We start from the raw sequence: 15,718 nt of genomic DNA, 5'->3' as shown, positions 1-15,718 counted from the left end.
TTAAAAAGGCCATGAAGTCAGAAGGCTTGTTTAAACAAAAAAGTCTTCAGGCCTCGCCGAAAAGTCTCAAGAGAGGGAGCCATTCTCAAGTCAAGGGAAAGGGAGTTCCATAACGTTGGTGCCACTACTGAGAAGGCCCTATTTCTTGCCACCGCCCCACGAACCTCCTTGGGCGGCGGCACTTGTAAAAAGGCCTTCTCCGATGACCTAAGAGGACGAGCCGGATTGTACGGAAGTAGGCGATCACTAAGATACCCTGGCCCAGAGCAGTATAGGGCTTTAAAGGTCAAAACCAGCACCTTGAATTGGGCCCGGAAACGAATGGGCAGACAATGCGGCCCCCGGAGAAGCGGGATGACAGAGTCAAACTGCCTACCTCCAGTGACCACACGGGCTGCCGCATTCTGCACTAATTGCAGTTTCCGAACCGTCTTCAGGGGCAGCCCCACATAAAGCACGTTACAATAATCTAACCTCGATGTCACCGTGGCATGGATCACCGTGGCCAGGTCTGCACGATCCAAGTACGGCCGCATAATTATGCGGTGTGATCTTGTGTACGTAGGTAGCCTAAGAGACACTATTCCTGAACAGCATTCGTATGAAAAATGTTGATGCTATTCTTTAATTATACTGGGGTTGAGTAAGAAAATTTTGGAAGACACTTGGGGGATGCCTTTAATGGTTTCATGGCCAGGGGCTCTTTCGACTATGCAGTCAGACAGCCAGCAGCAGGGTGGGGGCTATCCAGTGTTCTGCATCGAGTGCCACATGTATGATTATATGCCTCTGGGGCATAAGTCATGGGTGTGTCCTCGGTGCAAGGAGCTCCAGGGTCTCAGGGAACGCGTCTGCTCCCTTGAAACCTTGGTGGCCGACCTGGAGAAGCGCAGGCAGGCAGAGGAGGACCGTGGGGAGACTTCCGGGGACGATCAGGCTTCGTCCCAACCTCAGGCGTGCAGCTCCTCGGCTGCCCGGGTGAGAAGTCTCGGGACTGGAGGACATCATCCTGGAGAGGAGGGAAACAATCCCCTAGAGGGGACCCCTTCTCCAGGGGATGGGCCCGTATCCGAGCGCACTCGGGATACTCCTCGGTGGGAGGGGGGTCAGGGGCTTCTTGTAGTGGGGGATTCGATTATTAGAACCATAGAGACGGGGGTTTGCGACGGATGTGAGGACCGCATGGTGACTTGCCTGCCTGGTGCAAAGGTTGCGGACATCACTTCTCATCTAGACAGGCTAGTAGACAGTGCTGAGGGAGAGGTAGCGGCTGTGGTGCATGTCGGCACCAACGACATGGGCAAGTGTAGCTGGGAGGTCCTGGAGGCCAAATTTAGGCTTTTAGGCAGGAAGCTGAAAGCCAGGACCTCAAAGGTAGCGTTCTCTGAAGTGCTACCTGTTCCACGCGCAGGGCCAGCTAGGCAGGCGGAGATCAGGGGTCTCAATGCGTGGATGAGATGGTGGTGTAGGGAGAAGGGGTTTAGATTCGTTAGGCACTGGGGAACTTTTTGGGACAAGCGGGGCCTGTACAAGAGGGATGGGCTCCATTTGAACCAGAATGGAACCAGACTGCTGGCGCATAACATTAAAAAGGTGGCAGAGCAGCTTTTAAACTGATCCCCGGGGGAAGGCCGACAGGAGCCGAGGGGCATCCGGTTCGGGACTCCTCATCCCTATGGGATGAGGATGGGGAGGTTAGAGAACAACAAGACAAAGGCAGAGTAGGAGAAGAAATTGGGAAAGGTAGGGTGATGGGATGTGATAGACGGTTTGGCACAATGAGAGGATGAGGGGACAAAGGAGCGAATAAGCAGCGCATCCTGGGGCATTCCGTGTATAAATGCTTTTATGCGAATGCCCGAAGTCTACGAGCAAAGGTGGGAGAACTGGAATGTCTGGTGACAAGGGAAAATATTGACATAGTGGGCATAACGGAAACCTGGTGGAATGCGGAGAATCAGTGGGATACCGCAATCCCGGGCTATAAACTCTACAGGAGGGACAGGCAGGGGCGTGTTGGAGGTGGGGTGGCCGTTTATGTTAAGGAAGGGATAGAATCCAGCAAAGTAGAGATTGAAGGTGGGTCCGACTCCACCGTAGAATCTCTGTGGGTTAAATTACCAGGCTTGTGCAGCGATGTAATACTGGGGGCGTGCTATCATCCTCCAGACCAGAAATCGGATGGGGACCTTGAAATGAGGAAACAGATCAGGGAGGTGACAAGGAGGGACAGGGTTGTAATCATGGGGGACTTCAATTATCCTCATATTGACTGGGTCAATTTGTGTTCTGGTCACGATAAGGAAACTGGATTTCTTGACGTGCTAAATGACTGTGGCTTAGATCAGCTAGTCACGGAGCCCACCAGAGGACAGGTGACTCTGGATTTAATATTGTGCGGTACACAGGACCTGGTTAGAGATGTAAACGTTACTGAGCCATTGGGGAACAGTGATCATGCTGCGATCCGTTTTGACGTGCACATTGGGGGAAGAATACCAGGCAAATCTCTAACAAAAACCCTTGACTTCCGACGGGCGGACTTCCCTCAAATGAGGAGGCTGGTTAGAAGGAGGTTGAAAGGGAGGGTAAAAAGAGTCCAATCTCTCCAGAGTGCATGGAGGCTGCTTAAAACAACAGTAATAGAGGCCCAGCAGAGGTGTATACTGCAAAGAAAGAAGGGTTCCACTAAATCCAGGAGGGTGCCCGCATGGCTAACCAGCCAAGTTAGAGAGGCTGTGAAGGGCAAGGAAGCTTCCTTCCGTAAATGGAAGTCTTGCCCTAATGAGGAAAATAAAAAGGAACATAAACTGTGGCAAAAGAAATGTAAGAAGGTGATACTGGAGGCCAAGCGAGACTATGAGGAACGCATGGCCGGCAACATTAAGGGGAATAATAAAAGCTTCTTCAAATATGTTAGAAGCAGGAAACCCGCCAGAGAAGCGGTTGGCCCTCTGGATGGTGAGGGAGGGAAGGGGGAGATAAAAGGAGACTTAGAGATGGCAGAGAAATTAAATGAGTTCTTTGCATCTGTCTTCACGGCAGAAGACCTCGGGCAGATACCGCTGCCCGAACGGCCCCTCCTGACCGAGGAGTTAAGTCAGATAGAGGTTAAAAGAGAAGATGTTTCAGACCTCATTGATAAATTAAAGATCAATAAGTCACCGGGCCCTGATGGCATCCACCCAAGGGTTATTAAGGAATTGAAGAATGAAGTTGCAGATCTCTTGAATAAGGTATGCAACTTGTCCCTCAAAACGGCCATGGTGCCAGAAGATTGGAGGATAGCAAATGTCACGCCTATTTTTAAAAAGGGAAAGAGGGGGGACCCGGGAAATTATAGGCTGGTTAGCCTAACATCCATACCGGGTAAGATGGTGGAATGCCTCATCAAAGATAGGATCTCAAAACACATAGACGAACAGGCCTTGCTGAGGGAGAGTCAGCATGGCTTCTGTAAGGGTACGTCTTGCCTCACAAACCTTATAGAATTCTTTGAAAAGGTCAACAGGCATGTGGATGCGGGAGAACCCGTGGACATTATATATCTGGACTTTCAGAAGGCGTTTGACATGGTCCCTCACCAAAGGCTACTGAAAAAACTCCACAGTCAGGGAATTAGAGGACAGGTCCTCTCGTGGATTGAGAACTGGTTGGAGGCCAGGAAGCAGAGAGTGGGTGTCAATGGGCAATTTTCACAATGGAGAGAGGTGAAAAGTGGTGTGCCCCAAGGATCTGTCCTGGGACCGGTGCTTTTCAACCTCTTCATAAATGACCTGGAGACAGGGTTGAGCAGTGAAGTGGCTAAGTTTGCAGATGACACTAAACTTTTCCGAGTGGTAAAGACCAGAAGTGATTGTGAGGAGCTCCAGAAGGATCTCTCCAAACTGGCAGAATGGGCAGCAAAATGGCAGATGCGCTTCAATGTCAGTAAGTGTAAAGTCATGCACATTGGGGCAAAAAATCAAAACTTTAGATATAGGCTGATGGGTTCTGAGCTGTCTGTGACAGATCAGGAGAGAGATCTTGGGGTGGTGGTGGACAGGTAGATGAAAGTGTCGACCCAATGTGCGGCGGCAGTGAAGAAGGCCAATTCTATGCTTGGGATCATTAGGAAGGGTATTGAGAACAAAATGGCTAGTATTATAATGCCGTTGTACAAATCTATGGTAAGGCCACGCCTGGAGTATTGTGTCCAGTTCTGGTCGCCGCATCTCAAAAAAGACATAGTGGAAATGGACAAGGTGCAAAAGAGAGCGACTAAGATGATTATGGGGCTGGGGCACCTTCCTTATGAGGAAAGGCTACGGCGTTTGGGCCTCTTCAGCCTAGAAAAGAGACGCTTGAGGGGGGACATGATTGAGACATACAAAATTATGCAGGGGATGGACAGAGTAGATAGGGAGATGCTCTTTACACTCTCACATAATACCAGAACCAGGGGACATCCACTAAAATTGAGTGTTGGGCGGGTTAGGACAGACAAAAGAAAATATTTCTTTACTCAGCGTGTGGTCGGTCTGTGGAACTCCTTGCCACAGGATGTGGTGCTGGCGTCTAGCCTAGACGCCTTTAAAAGGGGATTGGACAAGTTTCTGGAGGAAAAATCCATTATGGGGTACAAGCCATGATGTGTATGCGCAACCTCCTGATTTTAGAAATGGGTTATGTCAGAATGCCAGATGCAGGGGAGGGCACCAGGATGAGGTCTCTTGTTATCTGGTGTGCTCCCTGGGGCATTTGGTGGGCCGCTGCGAGATACAGGAAGCTGGACTAGATGGGCCTATGGCCTGATCCAGTGGGGCTGTTCTTATGTTCTTATGTTCTTATGACTCTGAAGCTATCCTTGTGCACATGGACAACAAGAGTGCAATGGACAACAAGAAAACGAACCTGCTGAATAACCTGCCCTCACCCTACAACTAAATACTCATGGAAATTCCTGGAGAAGAATCATAGTTCAGTGGAGAGCACACATTCTGCGTGCTAAAGATCCCAGGCTCAATACCTGGTGTTCCCAGGTAGGAACTGGGGACAATCTGAATTCCTGAAGAGCTGCTGCCAGTCAGTGCAGACAGTTCTAAGTTTGATGGACCAAAGGTCTGATTCCAGGATAAAACAGCTTCCTGGGGCCTACCACTGAGCCTTTCCCCAACTTTAAAAAAGAGGGGTGAAAATAATGTGGGGAAGTGAACAGAACAGCAGAATCCAGTGTAAAAAATCTGAGTTTGCATGAAGACTGATTGATTTAATTTACCATTCTGATTTCAGACAATTGCTGCTTACCTGAGAAATCAAGTGCACATACTCCTCTTTGGTGCTGGCCTTTCAGAAGTGACAAACATTTAAGTGTTTGTGTATCCCAAACATGAATAGCAGCATCTCTCCCAACCTAAATGAGAGTACTGATCTTAGCAGCTATCATAAAAACTGCAGTAAATATTTTAAGTACTGATGCTAAATCATTACAATCTTTATACAAGCAAGGAGTTCTTTATTTTCTCAGTCAGGTGTCACCTAAGTGCAGTTTACCTTTATTTCTCAGGTGTTGATTGAAGCTTTTGCTCATGGCAACTTCAGCTAGACTTGAGACTTCTAATACTTGATCTAAGATTCATGAGTTATGGCCCATAACCTTGCTAAAGCTGTCATCCTGGCACTTCTTTGCTCTATTCCCTTAGTTCTCTTTTACATCTTTCTTCAATTACTTAGCTCTAGATCACCTAGCACTTTATCCCTCACCTTTCAAGTATTTGCTTCCTTTTGCTGTAACCTACCCCCCAGGCCCAGGATTGCTTCTTATACAAACGGCCCAATCCTTTCTGGGCCAGGTGATGTCAGTGCACCTCTTCCACTGGTACTGATAAGTGCCAATTATAAAAAACACTCCAACAGTGTACTTAGTAGTGTACTGCCGGAAATGTTGGTGGGAAGACAAGATCTGGAGCCTCCCACCACAGAAGGTAAGGTGGCGGGGGGGGGGGCAGGAGGGAGGTGGGGCAGGGGCAGGAAAAGCCAAAATGATCTGACAATGCGGGCATGGGGAGGACAGAATGGGAGAATCGGGTCTGGGAAGGGGATGGATTCAGTGGCAGCATTTGTTAGCAATGACTTCCTTTTTCTTGACTGCAACCTTTTTCTTAAAGTCATCCTTGGTTCATCTCTCTCCCCAGTTTTGCCTTTCTTCCTGCAGCTCTTACAGTCTCTACAGTACTTTGCTCTCCTTGTCTTGTTTTGGCTTTTGGCACTTGCTCCACTGAGCTCTAGCCTTTAAGGACTTCTACTCTGCTCTCTGCATTCTATTTTGGGGTGATCCTTTGACCAGCACTATCATTCTGGTGATTCATATACCATTATCTTCATTCCTACTTGATTCTGCCTAGCCAAAATAAATTAAATTGATTCCAAGCTTCATACTCTAGAATGTCCAACCATCAATAAAATGAACATTCCCCAAACTGAACCTTTGTATTTCATTTCAAACTTTCCCATATTTCGTTTCCCTTTGCTGCAGGTCAATACAAAAATTAACCAGAGCGCAAAACATGTAATTTGTCTCACAGCTCAGAAGACCCCTGTGTTTCATGAGTGGGTAGACAGATGGGTCTGGTTAACTGCTCATCTAGAAAGGACAATTACTGCCAGAATAGTAGTAACTACAATATTACCATAAGATCCACATTTGGACATCATCTCCAGGTACTACCACAGTATAAAATCAAGTATGGAGCACAAGGAATTGTGAGGACAAAGGGTACTTTTATATCTTTAATCCCCTTCATTACTCTTGCAATAAATCTATTGTTGACCCTAATTCCTTCCCCTCTACCTGCAGTCACTTTGGAGACAAAGGGAGAGCTGCTCCCCATTTCCCAAAAAATATGTTATTGGGTGAAAAGGTAAATGGATTCTGAGACAACATGTAAAAGGGGTGCACTCTCTTGGAGCTCAAACTTTGCGGTCTCTTTGGAACAAAGAGAAGACTCGGGGGCCAATCCTAATGAGTGTGCGTCGGCTTACCACTGGCACACATTGTGGCAAACATGCCATAAGGCATATTTGCAGGTCCTAGTGTCAGTGGAGCACTGGAGTTCTGCCACTCACACGGACTGTCGGGCAGTGGAGAGATAGGTGGGGGGAAGGGGGGAGGAGGAGAGGAGGCATTCTGGGGCAGGGGGAGACAAAGGTGGGTGGGGAGGAGGTGTGCTAGGGGGTGGGAGCAGGATGGTAGGGAGGCAGGACAGGTGGAGCTTTGCTCCACCAGCTCCTGAGCCTCCGTGTTGGGCTGCTCGCCTGACACGGAGGCTCTTACTTTTACGCCAAACTTTGGGCCATTTTCAGCACCGCTGCAGCCCTGCGTGCCAGGAAGCTCATGACTTGCCTGCCTGTCATTCCTTTGTCCCAGAGATTATCCTTGGGGGAATAGAAAAGGCACATTGTCTTGGAGCCCAATATTCCCCCTCTTCCCATGGTGACTCTGAAAGTGAAGTTGAGCTTTGCCTCCTTTCATCTCCGAAGCAGCCATGGGATGGAGAAGAGGGCATTTTCTCACTTCACCCCTAGTCAACACAGTTTCCTGTCCCTGTGGGACCAGGACTGGCATGTGCATGTTGCCTTTTGCTTCGGGGGGGTGGGCAGGGAACTGGGCATGAACAGAGGTTATTTTCCCCCTTCAACATTTTGCAAGCACAATGGTGGAGATTACCTCCTATCCTGCCTCCTCTCTTGCTGTTGGGATGTTCTCATATGTACAACTTACTTAAAATGATAAAGGGAGTGAAAAGAATACTGGTACTAACTACCTAATTATCTCTCTGTAAACAGCAAGATCTGATAAGGAAAATGAATGCAGAGGCAGTAACAATACTATGACACTGAGAGCACAATCCTACCAATGACTACTCAGATGCATGTTCCACTGATCAATTTAACTTACTCTCACATAAATATCTACAGCAATGTTTCTCAAACTGTGGGTTGGGCCCACTAGGTGAGTCGTGAGTCAATTTCAGGTGGGTCCCCATTCATTTCAATATTTTATTTTTAATATATTAGACTTGCTGCTACAATGGAATGTGACTGCATTAGGGGAAATGTTATAGGCCTGTACTTTTAACTTTTAATATACTATGTATATTTTTTTAACAATGATAGTCAATGAGACTTACTCCTGGGTGTCAGTAGGATTGCAACCTAGGATTGTTGAAATTTTTCCTGCTTGATGATGTCACTTTCAGTCATGACATCACTTCTGGTGGATCCTTACAGATTCTCATTCTAAAAAGTGGGTCCCGGTGCTAAATGTGTGAGAACCACTGATCTACAGTGTCACAACTGGAAGCACAGTATTTCAAAGAAGGTAGGTGTATTAGCTACATCTGTAAAGAGGAATTTGCTACAGTGAACAGTAAAAGGAAAAAATCTATCATATCAATTGTTGGCCTCATTACTCACCTGCCCAGTAGCAACATAGTCTTTCACTGGATGGATGGCTAAGCTGAGGATATCGTCATCATGACCAAGATAGAGTCTTTGGGTGTGTTGTTGTCTATTATACACAACGGCAACAGCGGCAATATGGTAAACCACCTCCCCATTTTGTGTGTAGAACAAATTGTTCCGACAGTCATAGCCTCTGTAACTGAAATGAATTTTTTTAAAAATCAGAAGATATAAACATTTTGGTCCTTGAAAACTTTGGAAGCAGAGAATCTCAGGTCATGATCATCAGTGCCTTTATGCTGAAGGACGTTTTATTGAAACCAATGGGACTTGTCTTTAAGCAATGTGTTTAGGATGAAGGTTTCAAGAGATCAGTATTAGAAACAGTACCTTAATCATAAGGAGGGGATGTGAAACTGGGATGATGAAAAATGTTACAGCATGCAAGCTCCTAAAAGCAATTAAGTGATTCCTGTCATGTTCACAGTGATTAATAGATAATGTCTTGATGCTTTTTTGGTGATGGTGGCAGAGACAGTCCCCTTGTTTCCCAGCCTGTTGTTTTTCCAATTTCACTTTGAATTCTCAACTAACCTTGATTTTCTAATTTCCATACATAATATTAAGTAATTGCTCTGTCTTGTAGGTTGATGAACTTAAATAATAATATTCAGTATACCTTTCAAGTCTATAAACAAAAATCTGTGGGGTTTCATTCTGGTACAAAATATGACATTCTGCTAAATTCTAGCAGATCCAATCAAGACTTCCAGCCAGTGATCAAAAAAATAACTATGAAACTCAATATACAGTACAACGTGAAGATGGAAATAATGTTGTTTTAGTGGACTGGATCCTCCTGCCTTTTTTGCAAACTGAGTGTTTTCTTTTGTACTGCAGATGACTGCAAATGTTCTTTGTCTGCTGTGGCTGGTCTACATGTTAACTACACCACATGAAAGAAGCTGGAAGAAGATTCCGCAAGACAACTTCGCCACAATGGTGCCAAACAGTAACATGGTCTGTCATATATTTCTTTGCCTGCATTACCCAACTTCAAAAATGGCAACAGCATGAAAGCATTTCATACCAATCACAAGAACCACACAATTAACCAAAATATGTCAGCTCGGAGAAGACCATTTCAAGTTTTTCCATGTTGTAAAGATAACGTGTAGACCACACTTTAGACCGGTTTTTCCCAAACTTACTTTGTACTTGGAGTCCTTCTTGTAAGAGTAGTTCCTTCACAGTGCCCCTACAATTCTGATGCTGTGTTACAGGCATGCATCTGGAACTTCTGGGAAAGTATCCTGCAGTGTGCACGGCACCCCTGTGAGTTTGCTGCGTTGCCTTGGGGTGCTGCAGCAGCAGTTTGGGAACTGCTGCCTTAGGGCCCAATCCTATCCAATTTTCCAGTGCCAGTGCTGCTGTGCCAATGAAATATGCACTGCTTCCTGTGTTGGGGAGACAGTCACAGAGGCCTCCTCAAGGTATGGGAACATTTGTTGCCTTACCTCCTGCCTGCATTGCTGCTGCACCAGTGCTGGAAAGTTGGATAGGACTGGGCCCCTAGTCATTACAGACTGGTAGGATGATTGCTATAAGTTTTTGTAAGTAACCATCTACTGAAAATATTTTTATTTGTAAAGACCTTTAATCCTGATCAGAACTGATGCTATGGTAGTTGATCTCTGCCTCTGATTGTTTTATTATAGTTTTAAACTGATTACACAGGCCTAAAAAACTGAGGGTCAGAAAAGTTTTCCCCAAACGTTATGGTGGTTTGATATGAATTTGGGGTGCCAATTCAAAAAATGGCATCCATTTTGCCCTATCATGTCTAGTCTTGGAGATATAGTATAGCCTCATTAGTGAATGGTAGGCTTCGTCATGAGGAAGCTGCTTGAACCATTCACTAAAGAGGCTATGCCGTGTCTCCAAAACTAGACGTGATAGGGCAAAATGGATGCCATTTTTGGAATCAGCACCCCAAATATACCCAGGAGTTGGTGTAACGTTTAAGGAAGCAAAATGTGTATTGGCCTGTGTTGTTAGACATTTTATTTTATTTTTTAACTATAAGCCAGTTTGGAACATACTTTCAAAAAGTGGAGTATAAATTTTTGAATACATTAAAAAAAAATTCCTAGCCACAATCCTAGACAGAGGGCTTACTCTTGAGTAGAAATGCATAGAGCTGTGCTGTTGGGCTGTTAAACTGAGAGTACAGGTGAGGCCATCACCATAACCAAATTAATACAAAATGCATTCTCCTTTCTAAGTTAAAAAATGTGTTACTTGGTTTTGTGATAACTCCAAAGATAGCAGGTAGATTAGCAGTGGATTCTAACTAAATCCCACCCCTGCCAATGCAGATAGGCCATCCCAAATGGGTCTAACTGGGACCTATGCCTGCAATTTTGCTCGTGCAAGTTTGAATGCACCCAGAAAGGCGGACTGAGGCCAGAGTGGTAGATAGGATATCAGTGGCACTGCTGCTGCTGATACTGTTACCTTCCTAGCATTGATCTGACTCCTCATTGTCACATTCGTCCCTCTGCCACCTACTGCACCTCCCACGCTGACTTACTGGCACTGTGGCTCCTTGGCGGGCTGCTAGCACATGGCCATTTGCCTCTTGCAGCAGAGGCCCAACTGCATTTTATGGAGTGTGGCCATTTATGACAGCCAGAAAGCATGCTGCTTTACTGGAATATGAGTTCTGGTGGTGTGGCAGATTGGGACTTAAGAGACTCTTTCTGGTTTTGCCAAGAGCAGATTACCTTTTTCTGTAAAATGCGGTCTATGAAAGCAAACAGACAAGCTCAGTCAATTCTGAAAAGTTATGATACCCATGTATAAACTGCAGCTTTAAACTGTCCTCCGGGGCTCGCTCTCTTTTAAGGAAGGGCACTGAGTGGTTTTTCTCCTTGCTTTGCTGTTTCAGCTGAGGTAGATCTTCTTTGTAAACCTAAAATAATAACAATTTCATTTAAACATATATTCCTAGCCCAGTTATTCATGTTGCTTATTGTTATGTGTGTCACTAGCATGCCTAACAATTTGTAAGATCAGTGTCATTATCCTAAAATTCATGAGAAAACCACTTTTCTGGATAATGTTGATTTCTGTTTTAAGGACATCATATAGAAGATCAGACCAACATCAGACAATTATCTCCTGAGGAATGGTTTTAATATTTAGACATCTGGTATTTTTCTATCACCTTAATTGTTGTTTTCAATAAAATATATGTAGATCACTACATTACGATGAATTAATTTCTTCAACAAGTTATGATGAAATATATAATAATTGCAAGTCATTTAGAGCCCAATCCTGAGCTTGGCAAATGCACCATAAAGCATGTTTGCAAGGGTTAGTGCTGGCAGAGCGCCAGAGCTGGTCCAGCGCAAGTCTGTGCTGGGACAACGCCAGTTGGAGATCAGTGATTTGCTGGCTGGTGGTAGCCTAGAGCACTAGGTGGTGGATAAGTGAGTTGGGCATGGGGGGAGGTGAGGAGGAGGCATTCTGGAAGGGGAAGGGGAAGGAGAGGGGAGGGCAGGGAGAGGGTGGGGAGGAGGCGGGGAGGGAGAGGGGAGCGAGAGGGTAGGACCAGCAGATCTGGAGACCTGCTCCGTCAGATCCAGAGTCCCACGTTGAGCCGCTTGACTCAACACAGAACTCTGTTACTCTGTGCCTGCTTGATAGTTAGTGGCTGCCTGGCTTGCTCAGGATGCCACAACAGCGGTGCATGCCGAGCAGCTCAGGATTGGGCTGCCCAGTGGTTTATAAAACCCAAGAGAAAGAGCTAAACTGCTAACATGTATCCCAGATATATGAATATTATACATGCAAATTGGCTAAAATCATACTTTTGAAAAACAGGCTGCTAAAGCTGTATGAAGTTAGACATTGTGACAACAGTTTAATCTAGTAGAATACTCAAAAATAACTGTAAAGAGTTTTTTTTTTCAAATAAGCCTCTGCATTGGGGAGAAGGTTTCAAAATTCTGCAAGGTTCTAAAATGATGGAAATATCACTGTACTATTCCCAAGAAGCACTAAAAAAGAAAAGGGGGAGTAGCCCCATCTTCCACACACCTCTTTGAAGCTTTGTTTCCCTTTTTGTCCCCTAAAGCACTAACAGATAATGCATTCATTCAACTCTGTCCCTCAAGAAGTGATCTTTGGGCAATAATAGATATTCTTATTCTCTCCAACTCTCTCCTCAGAGCCTTTGATTTTTCCCATTCTATTACCATTGCTTTTATAACTCTCCCTCTCACTAATAGCAGCTGACAGTCTCCAAATTCCAACAGGCAGGTTTCCCTATTATAATGCCCATGTATGCATATCATAAGTTTTGGGAGAGGGAGTAAAAACATTTTGAATTAATACAGTTTAAAATATCCAGGTTCAAATTCTTAGCTTTAATTTCCCTTAAATGCATTAATCTCACTTTATATGTCTAGTTCAGTAATTTCATTGAACTTTTCCTTGTCAAAACCAAAATCCTCACAGCTGAATACATTATGATAGATTTTCAGCTTGCTGCATCTAATTCCACTAGTTATTCATGTTGCTTACCTGTCGGATATAGTTGATTTGAGCTTCTTGCTCAATATCTGAGTCTAACTCTGGCACGTCAGATAAATCAGAGTCTGATTCTTCACTGTGTGAATCTATGCCACCTTCTGCATAAGGGAAACACACCAAATGACATTAATTTTCAAAACAAAATTTTAAAAATTAAAGTCACATTCCCAGAAATGAGTGTAAAACTTCTCCTAAACAGTTGAAAGTGTTGTCAAAACCAAAGGTCTCAGTGAACTTTTCTAATTCTGTAGTAAAAACAATAGAGAACAGATGAGAACAAAGCATAGTACTGACTAAGCTTTTTTTTTTTATTTCAGTAACCTTGTTCATTAAATTTCCTTTATCTCCCTTTTCCATAATGACCACAGTCATAGAAAGTTACTCTTTTTTTTGTTTAAAGTTGGCTTGCCTGTTCGGCTATGTGAACTGCAGCAGTAGAAGCCTCAAAGACATCTTTGGCTGTGTATGTGATTTCTCTTTATGCATGTACCTGTCCAGCATTGTGATCAATATCCGCCATAGTATTTCCCCATATGTCCTCTAACAAGCTCACCATATCATCCCACATCACACGTCCTGTTCTAACTAATGTTCCACCTCAAAAGTGAACACCCTCTAATGTCGAATCAATTGCCCATAACTGTAATTTCAGATCATTTTGTGCGTTGCAAAACAGTAGCATGCATTCAATAAGTCTGCCCACAGCACTGATATTTACATGTATTTACTTTACAGTTATCTACTGCTCTTGGCTCCCAAAGCCATTTACAAATACTTCTTTCCATAGTTAATTCCCAAAGGTTTGCTCAAGTATAGCAGAATCTCTGCCAACTGACATCAATGCACATTACAAATAAACAGAAACATGGATGCACAGAGACCTTGATAAGAATCTGGCGTTTGCACCCTGAATAATTGCAGAGCATAGGAATACCTTAAAAAAATGGGTGATTAAGGGCACAATCCTAGAATGCAGTGACTTGCACTGGCCCACGAGTGTCACAGAAGTGCTGTCAAGCACTTTCGCACCACTCTGGAGGCGGTTCGGCCAGCGCAAGTCACTTGCGCCGGCCTTCCCGCACTGTCGCAGGCCCTGGGGAAGGTTAGTTTGCATTGGCGAAGCTTGGCCAGCATAGGGATCTGGGGAGGGTGGGGAGGAGGCAGGAACGAGAAAAGAGGGAGGTGTTTCAGGGCAAAGGGAGGGTGGGCGGCTGGCGTTCCTGTGGACAGGCAGGCGGGGAGCTAGAGGCAGGGCCAGGATTTGGCAGTTATGTTGGATCCTAAGCCCCGTTCCCAAGCGGTGTGGGGCTACCTTTGACTGCTCTGGTCTATTCGGATCTGCGCCACCTCTGGAGATATGTGGAAGATGTCAGCAGATTCTGCACTGTGAATAATCAGTATGCAAAAATTTGTGTGGCCCTATGTGTTCATGAATACTCAAGGGCCAGTAAGAAGATGGAAGGTGGAAAGTGATCTTCATTGAGTGCGATCAGAATCCCCTCCTGTGGGCAGACATGAGTGCTCAGAGGCCTGAGTATGTGTGTAGATCATGCCTATGGCCTGCACATAAAGCTGCATACGGACTCTTCAAAAGGCAGAGGAATTCTTTCCATGCAAGGAAATTATCCACATATCTCATCTGCACATTTATTTCTTGTTCATATTTATATACCTTCACTTTTCCAAGGATCTCAAAGTAGTGTACATAGCTCCTTCCCCCCTTCTTATCTTCACAACAACTCTATGAGGTAAGTTAAATTGAGTGATAGTGACTGGCAAGTTGAATGGACTGAGTAGGGATCCGAACCTAGATCTTCCTAGTCCAAAGTTCAATACTCTAACCCAGTGGTTTCCAAAATGGTGGGTTGTGACTCATGACCCATCAGTGGAACTAGAAAAGGGCCATCCCCCTTTAAGGAAAATGGCCCAGAAATTGGTAGCAACATGATCAGGACAATCATGCTGCTGCTAGGGGGGAAGGGTTTTTAAAAGTTACCGAGGGGTCGCTATGGCTCTCCGGAGGGTCTGAGGAGCCTGCAATCCCCTCTGCAGCCCCCCCAGGCAGCTCCAAACTGTTGGAAAAAAGAAATAAAACTACTTCCAATTTTGCGATGAATGTCTTAAAAAGGCCTCAGTGTGCCTTAATAAGTCATAAAAATGACACTTCCTATTTCCCAAGGGAGACTAGGGGAGTGGTTTTTTGGCTGTAACGGCCATTTTGAAGCATGCAGAAGCCACGAGAGAATGCACGTGACCTCTGCAGGCTTCAGAAAGTCCTCTGGAGGCGACTGTCACATTCAGAGGGTTCAAGTTGGGCCAAGTCTGGCTAAAAGTGGGTCTGGGAGACCCCACCTGTACTTATGGAGACCCCAGCTATACTTACAGGGTTCCCAAAGTCCGAGTAGGACTTTGGGAACCATTGCTCTAACCACTACACCACACTGGCTCTACAGGCACACAAGCTTTATAAAACTCCTGAGATTATTTTTCATAAGCTGTTATGCTGACAGTTAATTGCAAAAATAGGTTTCCTTGTTGGCTCTATTTCTGTACTTCTGCCAGTTTCTTCCATTTGAGATTATTTTCAAAAGTTATGGATTTAATATGCAAGTATCCTTGATGCAGAGCAGCATACATCTTGCTCACATATATTTGAGCAAACCATGCCAGAGGC

The 15,718-nt window shown here is 45.1% G+C and overlaps 1 protein-coding gene across 2 annotated transcripts in view; it reads right to left on the bottom strand.

Annotated features, from left to right (window-relative positions):
- The window catches only part of EML6 (EMAP like 6), a 184,535-nt gene that overhangs the window by 70,278 nt on the left and 98,539 nt on the right, over positions 1–15,718 (bottom strand). For both annotated transcript variants that reach the window (XM_066611920.1, XM_066611921.1), the window contains exons 12-15: positions 13,036–13,142; positions 11,298–11,416; positions 8,455–8,641; positions 5,287–5,392 (exon numbers count right to left, since the gene is read on the bottom strand). In XM_066611920.1, the coding sequence (XP_066468017.1) occupies positions 5,287–5,392; positions 8,455–8,641; positions 11,298–11,416; positions 13,036–13,142 (519 nt within the window). The remainder of the gene's footprint in view (positions 1–5,286; positions 5,393–8,454; positions 8,642–11,297; positions 11,417–13,035; positions 13,143–15,718) is intronic.

The sequence above is a fragment of the Tiliqua scincoides genome, chromosome 1 (genome assembly GCF_035046505.1).
Source record: "Tiliqua scincoides isolate rTilSci1 chromosome 1, rTilSci1.hap2, whole genome shotgun sequence".
Classification (NCBI taxonomy): domain Eukaryota; kingdom Metazoa; phylum Chordata; class Lepidosauria; order Squamata; family Scincidae; genus Tiliqua; species Tiliqua scincoides.
Note: the sequence above shows the minus strand (reverse complement) of the source record. Positions and strands in the feature narration are given on the sequence as shown.